At 40.5% G+C, this 16,948-nt stretch overlaps 1 protein-coding gene across 3 annotated transcripts in view; it reads right to left on the bottom strand.

Moving 5' to 3' along the window:
- The window catches only part of smap1 (small ArfGAP 1), an 85,230-nt gene that overhangs the window by 47,127 nt on the left and 21,155 nt on the right, over nt 1-16,948 (bottom strand). For 2 of the 3 annotated variants that reach the window (XM_041049041.1, XM_041049043.1), the window contains exons 5-6: nt 7,825-7,893; nt 4,885-4,962 (exon numbers count right to left, since the gene is read on the bottom strand). In XM_041049041.1, the coding sequence (XP_040904975.1) occupies nt 4,885-4,962; nt 7,825-7,893 (147 nt within the window). The remainder of the gene's footprint in view (nt 1-4,884; nt 4,963-7,824; nt 7,894-16,948) is intronic. The other variant, XM_041049042.1, reaches the window with a different exon arrangement.

Below are 16,948 nucleotides of genomic sequence, written 5' to 3'. Positions count from 1 at the left end.
ATCTGCATGGGAAGATAAAAGATGCTGTTGTATGGGATGCTGTTGTGTCATGATGGTACAGAATGTCTTTTTTTGAGAGACAGAGGGAAAATGCACACAGCAGAGTGAAGGGGCAGAACGAGATGAGAGACACTGAGACAAGGAGAAAGTGAGGAGAAAGAGACACAGGGAGAGAGAAACATGGCTGTCAGCATGTTTCCTGCTATACTGGAGATTAAACAGCGTTCAGCAAGTCAGCATACACTTAGACTAACAAGTCTCTTTCGGTCTCTCTCTCTCACACACACACACACACAAGAAACGTCCTCAAAAATCTCCTTGACACCGGGGCTCATCGACAGCAGGAGCAGCTGATAAGGAGGAAGAAACAGAGATGAACAATGGCACATATCTCTGCCAGCACACACACACACACACACACGTGCACAGAGTCACCCATTCCTGCAACAAACAACATGCATATCACACACAAACACACGTATCCATCAATGTGTAACCTATCTGCAGCTCAGCTGAGAAGCTGCAACCTTCTGATTTCTGATTCAAGGCAAGGTCTTTCTTACTCTCTCTCTGTCTCACACACACACACAGACACACTCACAGCACCTGAGTGAAGAGAGATTAGAAGTCTCCAGTTTGCAGTCAAGGTCCAACTCTGTGTTCAATGTGTTTGCTGCTCTGGTGTTGAGTGGTCAGTCCAATTCCCAGATGATACACCTGTTCTGGACCACTTGATTAACTCAGGTGGTGCAGTCCCAGCTGGCATCTAACAACACTTTGGCTACACCTGGTAAAGTAAAATACTTTGGTTGGAGTAACATTTGACACTGTCCACTGAGCTTGTCCTACAGCCTTGCTGGGAGCTCTGTGAGACTGTAATTAGGCCCAGAGCTGCTTTGAGCTAAATGCTACCTACCTGAATGAATGTCTGTACAAAATTTCAAAGCAATCTCTCCAATGGTTTTTAGAGAAATTTCAGTCTGAGAACTAGAATTTTAAAACTCGGCCATCGTTAGTAATAATAAACCACCGGTATCACCAACAGGACAGATGATATTATCTGAGAAAAAACTTTTGCTCGAACCAAACGACTCCGTCGCTGGAGTTTGTAATTTATTCTTATCGGGAGCCACAGCATTAGAGGTGAAGCACAGTCATTGTATCTTTGTGACCCTGAGCACTCAGCAATTCTTAATATCAAAATTCAACCTGCTTTAGTTAGTTAAGCTCCTGCTACAGACTCATTCAGAAAGTGTATGTTAACAACTTATAATACAGTGTAACAACAGACTGATGAGGCAGCTCCATGTTTTCTCTTCATATAGCTGCTGTAAGTGTGTGTAGGTCTGCAGCTGCTGCACTCTTCTTACTGACAGCTGTTGTAGATTGATATGAAACTGCAGGAAGTTTTCAAATTAATTTTCTTCTTATGTAACTGGTGTTTTGCATTTATCGCCACATATGGCAAATTTAAGTTGAAGATGAAGCAGAACATAATCTGTTTAAATTAACTTTTTATTTATTTTTTTAATTAAATTTTAAATAAGTAGTTTAAATAAGTATGAAAATTTGTTCTTCCTAACTTTGAAGCTTCGCAGGAGACACTTACACAAGGTATATTTTAAATAATTCCAGTGTTAGAACTTTATTTTCAATTATTTTCTTATAATTTTTTAAAAATAAATATGAAGTGAAATATCATAAATTGGATTACTATTACAAAAATATTCCTGTGTGAAAAAAAAAACTTGTTTTCGTTAAATGAAATAACTGAATTGTGCCTATCAACTCATTCTTGTGTAAATTTTTTTCTACTTACATCCTGTTTGATTTATTTAACTTTTGAGTTTTAAGAGAATTCAATAGTTAAATTATCAAACAGTCTGTTATATGGACACATTGCACTTTGATTTATAGATTTTCTGTGATGTGAATCAAGGCACCGGCTGAATCAGTCAATCTTAACCACTTTAGCACCACATGAGACGTCACAGCTGGTACTGGCTCTGAAATGTTTGTGGCTCATATGGGAACAGTACACAAAGAGCCTGGCGGTAACTGCATTTTCATTGAATGTGAATTATGTGCTGATTGCTTTTGATGCCATTGAAATAAAAAGCACTATTTCTCTTCAATGCTGATTTTCTTCTGACACTAGAGCAAATTTATTAAAGCACCACACTGCTCCTCAGATCACACTGGCTGCAGATACACAGTAGATATACGACTTCAAAGCTCCACTAAAAACAACAGCCGAGATTAATAGAAGGTACACGCATGTTGACAGACTGTGTGATGACTTTCATTATGATTTATGATTGTGATTCCAGTTTTGATGCCATGGACATGAAGGTAAACTCAAATAACAGGAAGAAAGTGATATACAGTCAAAAACAGACGTGACTGAGGTGAAACTGATTCTAGATTCAACGTGGATTTTATGACGGCAGGAACACGTATGTACCTCAGTGATGGAAAAAGTTAAAGTCACTCACAAGCTTTGAAAAAAAAAAGGAGAATATGATTCTATACTCCCCTGCCAGCTGCCACCTCACAGCAGAAAGGTTTACACAGCCTCCCTGGAGAGTTTCCAGCTATTCTTTGTCTCAGTCAAAATAAACTCAATGATTTTAGGTTCTGGACTGTTGGTTGCAATTTAAAGACTTTAATCACCTTCAGTAAATAACAAGCAGATAAACTGATAATGAAAATAATTGTTAGCTGCAGCCCTAATACATGCAACACACACACACACACACACACACACACACACACACACACACACACACACACACACACACACACACACACACACACACACACACACACACACACACACACACACACACACACACGTGGTATAAAGAAGTCCTGCTCATTGATTTGCAACATTGCACATGATAAAGATTTAAAGAGACAGTATAAATATTAGGACAAAATGTGTGACAGATGACAAATTTAAACCATTTCACTCTGTGTATCGTCATATTGCACAACCCTACCCTGTAGGTATGTATGTGAATTTGTTTGTCTGTTTGTGTTAACGCCATCCACACCTCAGCTGTTGTCAAGTGAATGGAAAATAAGCAGAAGGCTACATTGGTACAAAAGAAACAGAATAGAAATAATAGATAAATACTAAATAAATAGAAATACTGTGACAATATTTTTAAATATGTTATAAAGAGTCTGAAGAGTCCATTTTCTGAGCAGATGAAGGTAGAATAAGAAATGTTGATGCTAGAGTACAGAGCTGTGTGTGGTTACATTTCACTCTCAGTGGATACAGATGCCCATAGCCTCCATTTCAGTTCCCTGCAGAGCATCTGAACACACACACACACACACACACATATATCCCCCACTGTGAGCTACAGTATTCCCTCATCGCTTCGCAGGCCATGGAAATACTCTGAATTTACTCACCATGACCCAGAAACACACACATTCACTCCCTCACTCCACCTATCTCTCACAAATATAAGCACGCACAAGCGTGTGCACACACACACACACACACCATAAAGTGAATGAATATACCACAGCCATGCATACATATACACTCCATCACACACACCTGCAGCCACTGGCCTCTGTTCCAGACGACAGTAGCTGCAGCTACATTCCAGTCAAACCTGCATTGGTCATTTACCTCTAAACACTTTCTTGGGTAATAACAGTAATTTTGCATTTCATTTCTCTTTCTAGTCTGAATTCAAATGTTTTGCAAGTTGCTTTTCATGATGTTAGGACGTCTTTCTCTGGTGCAGTGAGCGTTAACAGTTTATCCACATTAGGCATCAAGGGCTTCACTTGTTACACTGAGTGACGTAAAGGCAAGAAGAAGAGTGTTCATTAACAGTTAGTGCAGATATGTAGTTTAATGCAGCTGAGGCTCAAGTTACACTATCCAGCGCACACTTTCAGCTGAATGGCTGATCTCGCTGTGGTTCCGATGTTTACACCCCTGTGCTATGAATGAGAAAGGCTCCATACTGATGTACAGAGCAAAACTAAAGCATCTGTCAACAACATGAATGTTTATGAGGAGCTTCCCTCGAGGATTCAGCTCCTGCACCACAGAGGTGGAGCGACTTGTCCTCTCTGCTGTCGCACATCACGCATTCATAACACCGCACCGACACACACAAAGAAGGCAGCACCTCTCCTTGTCCTCATTCAGGCCTTCATTACCAAGGCACCGGCGTGCATAAAGCGCGATCAATGTCACTGGCCTGCATTCCAGTCCTTTTCCTCCTTTCCTTGTTACTGAAGGAGCACTTATAGGCCAGTTTTCATGGCCGACACGGAATTCAATGGTTCATAAAGACAAAAACATCAGCCACCACTGAAAGCCAGGAGCCTTCGTAAATTTGTATGAATAGTTAAGTTCACATTAGTTTGTATTCAAGAGACACAGACGGTTGAGACTGACACACCGTCCCTTGTGTCAAATCATTAAAGATCTATCTTCTTTCTAAATTTAAAAAAAAAAAAAAAAAAAGCTGGAAATCTAAAGTCAATGCTTTAAATTCTGGCAAAGAGAGTGAAAGAGAAAAATAATCTGGCCACCAAACACATGATTATTACAACAACTGACACTACCAGTTATTTCTATCTCAAGACCTCTGTCAGTAGGTGCTGACTGCTGCTGCTGTTTCAGAGATGCTCCCATCCAGTTACACCTGTTCATCTCTCCCACATACAACACACTGACTACAGAAGCTGACTGTTCACTTACCGTTTAATGTTTACCAGACTTTGATACTGTATGAGCCATTGTTATAAGATAATCAGTGTCAGTCACACCATCTGTGAGTGATCATGAACATAAACTGCTTTCCAGGTTCCATGTAATCTGTTACTTGTGTGCAGTGTTTGTACCTTTGTGTTGTTGTGTCTCTCCCCTTTATCAACATCCTTCTCTTTCTTCTTCTCCTCTTTTTTCTTCTCACGCTCCTTCTGTGGAGAGAAAGAGAAGAGACGGTGAAAGACAGTAGCATACGTGCTGCAGTTAACATAGGATATACCACTAATTTGTGTAATAACATCCAGAAAAACCACATATACACACACTAATATTAGGCCAATATGACTTTACATGTACCGTGCATGTTCAAACTCGTGCATTCAATAGTCCAACACCTTCCAGGCAGAGTGAAGAGCTTACAAGACATCTTTTAAATCACTAGAGACCAATGTAACTTTAACAGTGATAATGTATATTCATCCACACTTTGCCTGACGCTGACTATTCTGCAATATATCACACTGAGAAGTGACATGTTCCTGTCCTGTAACACCATAATTAGCATATAATACTACTTAAGCATGCAGAAAGAAGCCACTTTTCTTCATTAAATCACCATTTGACACCCATTACAATATTCTATAAGAGGAAACATGAGGCCTAATGGTAAAGATCTGCTATACCTCAAAGCAGGTTGAAAACAATTAGGTCTCGTTCCTTAATGTGATTTTAATGCACTCACAATGCAGATTTAATGTGCAGACATTATTAGCGTGCGGAGAGTTGATGCAGTGTTTTCAGGTTAATGGCTCTGTCTTGCTTTGTTATATGTAAATGAGCTGGTGCTGATGCCAGCCTCCAACACGCTTTAGCTAATGACTGTCAGGATAGCAAAGGGAAAAAGCTTTAGCTTAGCGGGTGAAGCCTACGATCCAGCCATTACTGTAACAATAACTGTCTGTTTGTCTCTGTGGCTCCCTCTGTCTGTGTGAGATCACTTCCTTGGCTATTCATGTGTTTATAGTTACTTGAGACGGTTATTTGTCTTGAGAACGTAATAAACAGTACATCACTACATATCATCAGTATAGAATCATACAACTGAGAATGAACACTGAGATAACTGCACTGACGTGCTGATGCAGATTTATCTATGGCACTTGCACGTCTGTGATTGTGTTGCAATTGTTTTGTCTCTATATGTAAAACACACTGAATTGCCTTTTGTATGGAATGTGCTATAGAAATAAAACCCGACTTGAAAGCACCTACCGTTAATCAACAGTCACTACCTTTCGTACTCACTCTTTCGTGAGCATCTATACATAAGGTCAGTGCTTTTTTAAAATTTTATTTTAGACTGAAAAACAAACACAGCACATCATAAAATCTGTCACACACACACACAGGCTGGGTCAAATGTCATGGCTCGCCGCAGGGAAAAAGATATTTATCTGCCTGAATTTTAATGTCTGAAGATTCTTCTACAGATTTTATGACAGCAAAATGAAAGCAGCTATGGATACTGTTCGCATATGAACAGCCAGTCAGACCAGTTTAAGCTAGTATTTAGCTTCTATTCTGCTCAAACTGGTCTTTAGCAAATTAGCTGAAATGACTGATGGCTTCATATTCCTGCATGTCTTCAGCAGGGTGTCTACATTTTGGCTGCATTTTTTGTTGACATATCCATCAGTAAGTTTGAGAATATTATCTCTGAGGCTCTGGCAGGCACTAAGTCTTTGACTCTATTAACTATGTGCTAATGAGGCTGGCACTGGGCAATTTGCTCCAGCAGCATTAGCAGGCTATTATACTCCCATCTGATCATCACTAATAAAACACAGAAAATTACAGCTGGGATTTTCCTCCACATATCATGTGACTCTGTTTCTAACTTATGTAAACAATTAACACACAGGGCGGTGATCAGAAGTCACATATATATTCCTTATGGAACAGACACAGGCTCATTTTGCATCATCACTGAAGAGTGTAGTGTTGCGCAACAGTGATTTTTATCATTTATAAAAGAAATATATTGCATTGTGAGATTGTTAGCATGAAGTAGTGAGCAGGCAATGGACACTACATTTCTGTTCCACTGAGAAAATGAATATTCCCTGTGGCTTTAGGTAACTACAGTGTATCTCTGAGGGAAAACCTTTGGCTGATCTATACTTAACGAGTTCACCACAACCAACACAGCAACAATTCACTGCTAGAGAAATTATCTAGTTGATTGCGTCAAGTCACTATATTAACTTCATAGTTCTGAATGGGGACCTCCACTATTTAGCTCAAGTAGATAATGAAAAATGCTTTGAAAAATTTGTTATTTCAATTAATGACAACACAATTGATCAGCAATTTGTCTCTTATGCTGCTCATCTCATTCTCATGTAGTAGCTGGTTTCGAACATTAATCAGGCTGCCACATAAAACTGTAGCGTTTCTGCCTTCTCATCCAACAATAGCTGATGACAGATCTCTGAGTTTTGGTCATTTTTAACTTTTTAAAAGCTAAAACTAATTAGATTTCATAAGGGATTCAGAGGCCTGTTTAATAAGGATTTAATAGAGTGATCCAATGCTGGAATCGGATTTGATAAAATGTTGTTGAACTACTGAAAGATGATGTATAAAAATTAATTAAGAAAAAGGGCGAAAAGAAATGTACATTTTGTTTCTGATTTCTCGCTTCCTCAGAAATGTTTGAGTTAAGCAAAGTTCACCCAAGTGTTTGAATAAAGCCTTCAAACCAGAGATAAAACTGGGGCTCACTGACAGCAAGGGCTCTCATATAGTATAAAGAAAAAATGTCTGACATAACTTATATGGTTAAATAATCTATGAAGATAAAATGAAACGTTATTTAGAACAGTACCTGAAAAAAATATAAATGAGTCAATATGAGTATCAGGAACAGCCAATCAAACAGTCTGCAACAGTCTGACTGAGGAGTCAACTGTTCTGGTCTTTCACTTGGCCCAACAAAACACTGACAAAGGACATGCTGACAACAATGCAACAGAACACAACCACAACACCCGAGCACGGGGGGAGATCTATACCTCCTGTCTGCTCCTGTCAGCCTGGGAGGACGGAGAGGTGGAGGGAGGAGCAGCTTCAGATGACTTCTGCTGGAAGACAGAGAAGTTCAGACAGAGGGTTAGACACAGACAACAGGGGAAGAGAAAAGGGAGGGAAAAAAATGAAGACAGACAGGAGGAACAAGGAGAACAGAATGTGGAGGGAGAGCATCACAGGGGGAGAAAAGTGAAGTAGAGAGAGAGCAGAGTTAATTAGAGGGAATGAAGGAGAATTTTCTCCACCGGAGCAGAGTACACCGCTTCAGTAGATGCTGCAAGCCAAGGTTATATCCAGCCTCACAGCTGCACAGAATGAATGAACAGAACCACAAACACACACAAAGGCACACACACACACAGAGTTATGGAGTGCAGGAATGACCTCCATTAACCTGTCGTTGACCTGTAGACAGACTGAGCGCAGGCTTGAATTGAACTGTGTAGTCTACCAGCGACAGTAGCTGGTTGTTTTCACAACCCTTTATTTTCCTCTGCTCTTCAGGGTGTTTAGTAGGAAACAGTGACCAAACAGGGTGACAGCGACCACGGCACAGACACAGTTAGACAAATGTGAAAAAGGTAAATGTCGGGAAGACTTAAGGCCAATTTACGGCCAAGTCCATGCAGATCCTCATGGACCCCTGTGAGGATGTGTCCAGACCACAAGCACATGTGCCAGAGAACTAAACTGGATGCTCATTACATGTATATACATCTACATGCACTTTATGTATTCACTATATTCCACATCCTTAGTTCTCTTCTTGTTAAGCATCCACTCTTCTCTGCCATCACCCAGTGACGCCAGTGAAAGTCTGCCCACCCAAAAAATGGACAAAGCCTGGCGCTTTATTACCAGTGTGATAAATACCTTTGTTTGGTCTATTGGTGGAAGAGTTACACATCAGCCTGAGCTAAGACATAGAGGTCCGGGTCATTTTTTGCATGACAGAGTTTATCTCACTCCTCTGGGAAGGAAAAGATATATTAAAAAAAAAATAGTGTCTGAAAGACCAAATCCAGTAGGGTGATGCTGGATTTGGATTTCCTACCAAAGTTTTGGCAGCAAAATAAAAAAGGAGTCCAGGATTTTTATACTTTATGTGTCGTCTGTCCTCATACAAAGGTACCAGTCACATTTGTCAGTGCTGTCACAGCTTTTCCTCTCCTCCTCACTTCCTCTTCCATCTTCTCCCTTTACTTTACTCCCAGCATTTCCACCTGACGGATCAATTATTTTCCCCCTAATGAATGAGCCTGGAGTTTGTGGTAGGGTTCAACCAAAACTTAAAGCCTCTGCTTATTTTTGTGTAAATAATTTTTTTTTTTTTTTTTAACTATGGTATACATGCTATTATTATGCTATTATCTGAACATTACATTAGGGTTTATTGGATGCTGTCAAGGAAAAGTTACATTACAGAACAAAACCAATGAATTTCTCATATACTCCCGGGGCAACTGTTTGAAAACAGAAGCTGTATTTATGCCAGTATGTGTGAACAGCAGCATATGAGTAAGGTGAAAGGACTAACAGGATGAGGATACATAAGAGAAGCTAATTAAATAATTACTAATTATTCAATCAGTATCAACTTGTCCATCTCTAAGTGTAACTTGTTATTTTCTTAATAAAACAACTGCAGATTTCGTTCATTCACAAATTATTACAGAAATATATGTCAAATAACTAATTAAAACCATATACTTTGATCCCTGCAAACATTATCATTTGTAGGTTTGGATTAAACAGCTTCATAAAGCAGGAGAGACCTGCAGAGTTCAGCTCTAAATTTCTCAGGGTTCATCACGATGAGAGACCCATTACAGGCTACACACATTATTTGATCAATTAATATAAGACTATTGATTACTGAAGCTTTAAAAGCATTTCTGCCTGTGCATTTAAGTGCCCAGACATCTCCCCTGGTTCAGATGTAAGGCAGCCAAGCTCAATATTTCTTCACAGACAGAGATTATCACAGTGCCAGATGGACTGATAAACAAAGAGATGGAGAGGAATGGTTGGAGACAGGAGGATTATACATAAAGGAGAAAGTTAAGAAAAGATCATTCCAAAACATTTGCATGCATGACTTATTAGTATAGTTATGTTTAGGAGACTCAGGAGAATTCAAGTATTGTTTTTTTTTTATGGTGAAAAGTCTGGTTAATGTTTTTCCTGCAGCTTAGTGATCACTAAATCTGTCCTGAAAGCAGGCACCAAAAAAGCCGGCAGACTTTCTATATTGATTACTGCCATTTTCCATCTGTCTTCAACATCCACACCACTGCACACACACCTTCTTAAATGTTTTTTTCCTGCCTGCAATGAGACGTCAGTTAACAGATTTAACGGAACAGTTCTGACACCATCTTGGCCTCGTCTTCATCTCTTCCTTGTTTATTCTCTGCCATCTGGCTGTTCACTCCCTTTCTTCAGTTTACCTGCCACAAGAGTTCAAGTGCCTTGCCTTCACTTACTGCCTCTCCTCAGAACAGCTTAACACATTAATTACTCCAAAAATAGCAAAAGCAATCAAAAAAAACACTAGACACATATGTTTACTTGTAGTGTATTTTGGGGTTGAAAAATGAAAGGACAAACAGTACATTTACAGAGCGGTGAGCCAGGGGAAGCTAAAGAGCAGCACTGATGAGATTTTGGTCAGAGGAGTGTGACGAAAAATTATGAAAGAAGAGGTTCAGGGTGTGAAATGGCTTGAGTTTAACTGCTTATGGAGCTGATCATAAAAAAAAAAAAATCCAAGCCTGGTTCTACTCCAGATAAATTCAACTATCCCACCAAGTGAACGAGAGCAGACAGCTGATTTTATTTATTACATTTGGTGTTAGAACTGCTCTTCTGTTCATTTGTGTTGCCTCAGCTGGCTAAATTAAGTTGACTGACAGTGAAGACCCATCGAAAGTGGCGTGTGTCAAAGTTTGCCCCCATTTCTTTGCGACAAGAAGTGAAGGATTCATTTCGCTAGGCTTTCTGGAAGCAGCACATGACTGACCAGCACTGCTGCAAAGAAAATGAGCCGATAAAAGTTGAAATATTTTGTGCAAATTAGGCCTACATTTGTGGAAAAAAACCTGAAAAACAAAATCAAGGTGATGTAGTGGTTGAACAGGAGGTTCAGTCTTCACCTCCTGTGAGGGAATATCTGTGGATTTTTATCATCGCAGTCTCTGGGCTTCCTCTTCTGTATTTCTCTTGCCTCCCAGATTACAGAGGCAAACAAAAACAAAGTGCTTCTTGGCACATCACATTCACTGTTGGAGAAAGTCCCAGGTAGTTCATTCACAGTTTGCAAGTGACTCACTTGCGTTAACGTGACGACAGCGATGACAGAGAAGTGGCAGAAGTGATGCTGTGGGAATTTTTTGGCTCCCAGTCGGTCTTCACCATAACCTGTGACTTCAGATTTGTTGTCATGGTAACACTACTGTAAGCCAGCAAACAACCTTACCTTTATCCACGACTATGGTGTCAAATCCAGAATGCTTCTCCACATGATTATCCATTTTGCACAGCTCATTGCAACGAGAACAACAATTGCCTGGTTTCCAATAGGGCGGCGGGGCGTACGACTGATCGGGCTGACAGCTCATTTCACGAACGTCCCCCCTCTGGAGTACAAGGCACAACCTGCTGCACTTAAACTCTTTGAATTTTGAATTATGCCAGAACACGACAGGTTAAATCTGTAATGTTTTTTCCTACTTTCAAATGGTAGTGTGAATTTTGAATTAAATGTGACAGCCCTATGAATTGCCACTTTGTTTTTAAGTCATTATTCATTAGTGCAATTTCAGTCACTGAAAAAAATCGGATGTGGGCAGGAACCAGGTTACAGAGGTCCAACAGTGGTGTGTTACTCCATCATACCCGCACACACACTATGGAGCTGTTTATGTAGTGCAGGGACATGATGGGACACACATGGAAGCAAGCGTGATGCAACACACAGTCCCCCTGGCCAACAGGTGGCAGTAACACACCAACACATGGAGCAATGTGCCAGCAAAGGCAGCAAAGAAGAAGACCGATTTAAAATACTTCGGGAAATCAGTTTTGCAAATATTCTATGATGAAGGAAATGAATTCAACACATTTGTGGGACCACAAGGATGAACTCAGGGGGTTTATGATGAGAAACTCTGAATACTCTCAGCCCTTCTTAGCAACAAACTGTTACGTCACTAGCATCAACCCACTTCCTTCCCTTCCTCACTGCCTCCCCCGCCCCCCACCCCCCCCCCCCCCCCCCTGTGCTCTCTGAACCACCTGAGGGTGGAAACTAACACTGACTGTGCCTTTCTGAGGGCAGAACAGACGAATGTTTTCTCCATTTTTCATCTTTCTCCATTTCCATCCTTCTCCCTCCCTCCTCAACTGTTAAGGCATCAAACGACTGCTGGTTCTTGTTGCCTGTGGTGGTGAAAGGAGTGCAGCTGAGATGTGAATTCAGAGCATTTTCTTTCCCCCTACTTATTCTGTTGATGTCTTTAAGGATTTTTTTTTTTTTTCCTCTCTGAAAACTTCCTCCTCTTCTGACTTTGATGCTGCCAGAGATGTCGACACAGCACTAAACAGGCACAGATGGGCTGATCACGAAGATAAAGAGAAAAGAGACTGGAGGGTAAGAGGGAGGAGTGAAAGGGACACAGAGGGGTGGGGTGGGGGGTTAGAATGATAAAGAGAGGATAGATAACAAAACGAGTAGTGCGAGCCGGGTGAAAGAGGATGAACAGAGGTTGAATAGATATTAGGACCTGGAGACAGTGGTGTCTAACTCTCTGCTGTGGCGAGTACAGATAGTGAGAGAGAAAGATGGCTAACATCTTAACTGAGACTTGTCCACTGGGCAACGCCTTCAACAGATTCATTTATACAGATGACACTCGCTGAAGTAAAGTGGAATCGTCACACAGAGGCTAATAAAACAAGAATTATAGAGGCTGAGGGATAGTTTCCGATGTGAGGCTGTAATATTGTGTTCTCAGAGAATACTAAGTCATGGTCAACTCAGTGACCTTGAGCTGTTTTGTGGCACAGTTGTGGTTACAGATCTCCTTGCAATCCCTAAGTATAGAACACTTCTTACAGAACTGAATTAGGCTTGTGCCAAGTTGCAGTCAGATGGACGATTGACAACTGAAGACACAAACTCAGACCGTCCACGTGTGACTCAGACTCTTCTCACCGCCCCAGGCCTCCACACGCCGAGAAGCCAATGAGAAGGATGGAGGCAGAAATCTCCATTCAGGATAAATGAGCTGTGGCTATTATTTTATAATCACTAGATTGTCTGATAAAACAACCATAATACAGGATAATGGCAGCAGCTGTGCTGCTATACTGACCCTGAAAATCTGAAAAATCAGACTATCAATCACTGCTAACACCAATATGATGATATGAAAATATAGACACTAGCCCAACGCCAAATTAAATACACTTGATAAGAAAGAAAAAATACACACATCATACAATTACATGAAGTAGTCTGTAATAAGTAAAAGCTTCCTCTGAGCTCAGAGAAATAAGAAGGCACACTTATCCACATCCTGCTAAATAATCCTTAAAATAAATAATCATTAAAAAAGAGGAAAGCTGTGAACATTTTCAGGACATTTATGAAAAATTATACCAGTAATTCTATAAAATCAAGTCTATTCTGTTCATGTACTCCAATTTAACTGTTAACTCTCCAGTGCCGTTAAAGCTGACAGAGAAGTCTGTGTTCTCCTATTCAACAGAAAAAAACAAAAGTGACCTTAGCCAAACGCTCCCTGTAGCTCTTCTGCCGCCCACTGACGTCAGAACCCAACATGTCAGTGGATGGCAGAAGTTAAGTAGGCTGCCACAGCTGGCTGCAGGAACACACAGAACATTGGCAAGTACGGTGGACACAGCAGACAGGACATCCCTATGACTAACACGGGCAAATAAGGCTGAAAATCAGCAAAGTCCTCCTCCGGGGTGACTGTGCTGCTCTCTTGTGACATTTTTAGGCCAATCAGTGGGCTCATCACCGAGGGTTTGCAAGATCTGCTCTGATGTCTTGTTGATTCCTGTAACACTGAAATAATCTGCGGTCCATATACACACGCACACACGCACACACTCACACACTTACTAATTCACTCATGGCAGAACAATAAGCTCATGCTGCATGGGCAATGGAAATGGAGTGGATGCACTCACGTACTCCACTGTGAGCAAAGCACTGCAAGCTGTCCATTACAAGGCACCGCTCTCTCTCTCTCTCTCTCTCTCTCTCTCTCTCTCTCTCTCTCTCTCTCTCTCTCTCTCTAGCTTCCTCTCCACAGGTCTCACACACTCGTAAACAAACAAAAATCCAGCTCTTGAGACTGTTACATGAACTAGAACATGCAGTCCATGTCTGCTTCAACAAGGCTTTTTGAATGTCATAGTTTAGCTTTGAGGAGACAGATAACAAACATCTGTTCCAGCAAAACTGTTTCAAAATTAAAATGTTAAAATATCCAAACAGCATCTGGGGCCATCATGGGAAGTTTTTATTACTTTTATTATTCCTCAAACTGGGGAAATTAATTACTCTCTGCATTTTACCCACACCAAGTGAACGAAACTGCACCACTGCAACTTCTTCTATCAAATATCAAACATTTCACAGTAGAATTCTTCCAAAATCGGGATTTAAATGCGGAAACATTTTACCCATTACTCATCTCAATTAAACTGGTACTCAGAAAGTGTTACGGCCCCATGGTTACCCAGCCCAACACTAGCACCCACAATGATAACAATCATGATGAAGCATGTGGATTTCAGTGAAAATGTCTCATTAGCATTCATTAATCTGGGTTAAATACGATTTTCTAAGACAACTAGAACAGCAATGATCATTTCCACAAGAAACACTGAATTCATTTAATTCGGCTGCATCGTACTGTATCCATCATGCTACAGCGTTAACGCTGATCATATCCGGTTTTCAATCAATTGCCAATATCATCAAACAAACACTGGTAAACATATGCAGTCTTGTATGATGATGTAACTACAGTGAAGATGCATGCAGAGAGTTTCTTTTCTATAAGTGCTCAAAAAAATAAGTCAAACCAACAAATTCCTCTCTCTCATTCCAACACACACACACACACAAACTATAGCTCAGGGCTACTGTAGCCCGGCCTCTCCTCTTCTTTCTCCATCTGCATGAAACTGCTTAAAGTGATAATGAGTTGTTTTTAATAATTAATTTGCATATAAAAGCCGAGCCGTCTGTGTGGGCGGCAGAAACAGATCCTAGATCACAGTCTGACTGCTGGCAACGCTTCAGAGAAAGCCAGAGAAAACAGAGAGAGAGAGAGAGAGAGGCAGGAGGCGAAATGGAACAAGAAAAAGACAAAATGAGAAAGAGAAAGAAGAAGAGAAACAAAAAGAAAAGACAGTGAGAGGAAGAGACAGAGAGATGAAATGAAGAAGCACCAGAGACAGACTGCTGTGAACAATACATTTTGCATTAATGTGATGTAGTGTAGGGTAGTGTTCGAGAGTGTTTACATTTGCTTGCGACTTTTTTTGCTCACATTCTCACTGTTCACTTTGTGTGTACCTTCCTAACAGTTTGTAGCATTGATAGCATCGGTGGAGTGAGTGACTGTCAGCAGAAAGGTCTGTCAGTTGGCAGGGATTTTGCATTGTCTTGTTCATATTATCTTACAGTAGTTCATCTGAGTGTGAAGCTGTGGGTGTCTACAGCCCACATGCACAACACCAGGGCCCTGAAACTGAAGCAGCTAAATGGAATTCAGCCACCCTTAATTTATTATTTACACCTGTGCGTTTCCTCCTGTGACAAGTCAAAATGTCTGCTGTGAAAAGGATCTTTACAAAGCAAAAACAAGCACCTGTTATTTTCACAAACCTTATTCCACGTGCTGTAGATCTTATTTATCATTAAGCAGACATCCAGATAAGTTCACACATAGCTGAGTTTGAACAGTAGCGTGGGAGTTACGCTGTAACTTACTAAAAGTGGATTGAACTGCACAAGCTGGCAACAGTGTCGCCAAGGTGGAACAATTAAAAAGACAAGAGAGACTAATGATAGAGATGGACAAAGGTTTTCTTCACCTTAAGACTACATTCTTCTGATAACTTTGACGACACTGACAGTGTCAGGCTCCAGCAAACAAAGCTCTTTGAAGAGGGTAATGAAAAATATCATGGAGGACAGAACATTTATTCTCATGATGCATTCACTTGAAATGGGAATTACCACTTAAAAAGCTTACACTTGATCGGCTGTAATAGGAACATCTACCTGTTCGTTGTTGACTTCTTCAGTATTTTTATATCAGGGTGGAAGAGATGTGGATGTAGTTATTAATCGTGACTGTAGTTCTCTGTGTTACCACCATCTTCACCTTACAATACAGTACAGCAAAGGCTAAATATTCTTTGAATTATTAAGCAATGAGGTGCTGTTTAACGAGACATAAAAATCATTATATAATATGTTAACTACTTTAAACATGATCACAAGTCAGTAGGGTCTTTATTTCCCCTATTAACCAAATGCTGTCGCCCTCCACTACAATGTTCTTATTTACACTGTAATGTAAGTGGAGATGGAGCAATAGATCAAAGTGGGTAGTTAAGTTTGAAACTAACTAGCTGCAATGTACCAGTTAGTGTTGACTTAACCCTCAAACCTGTGACCACAGAGTCAAACTGCAGTGGTTGTAGTGGTCAGCTTTGTGGGGAACACAGATTGCATCACACACATTTCGGTGAGCGTTCACACTCCCGCCTATATAACTCTCAGTACAGAGGCAACCCACTCACTGAAGCACTCGACAACACACACCTCACAGAGATAATCTCTCTGGGAAAAAACACAAGGAAATGTGCACCCACTCACATACACACCTACACAATCACATCCTTTCTCTCTCATCATCCACGCAAATGAAGCTTCAGTACTGCAACTGACACACGCACACACACACACAAACACATGCAGATACATCTGTGCTCACTGACAAAGACATGTATCACCACATAACTGTGTTTTTAAAGGTTATTCTGCGACTGTGTGCC

Source organism: Toxotes jaculatrix, chromosome 11 (assembly GCF_017976425.1).
Source record: "Toxotes jaculatrix isolate fToxJac2 chromosome 11, fToxJac2.pri, whole genome shotgun sequence".
In the NCBI taxonomy this organism is placed as follows: domain Eukaryota; kingdom Metazoa; phylum Chordata; class Actinopteri; family Toxotidae; genus Toxotes; species Toxotes jaculatrix.
The sequence above is the reverse complement of the archived record's forward strand: the minus strand, read 5'-3'. Positions and strand labels throughout refer to the sequence as shown.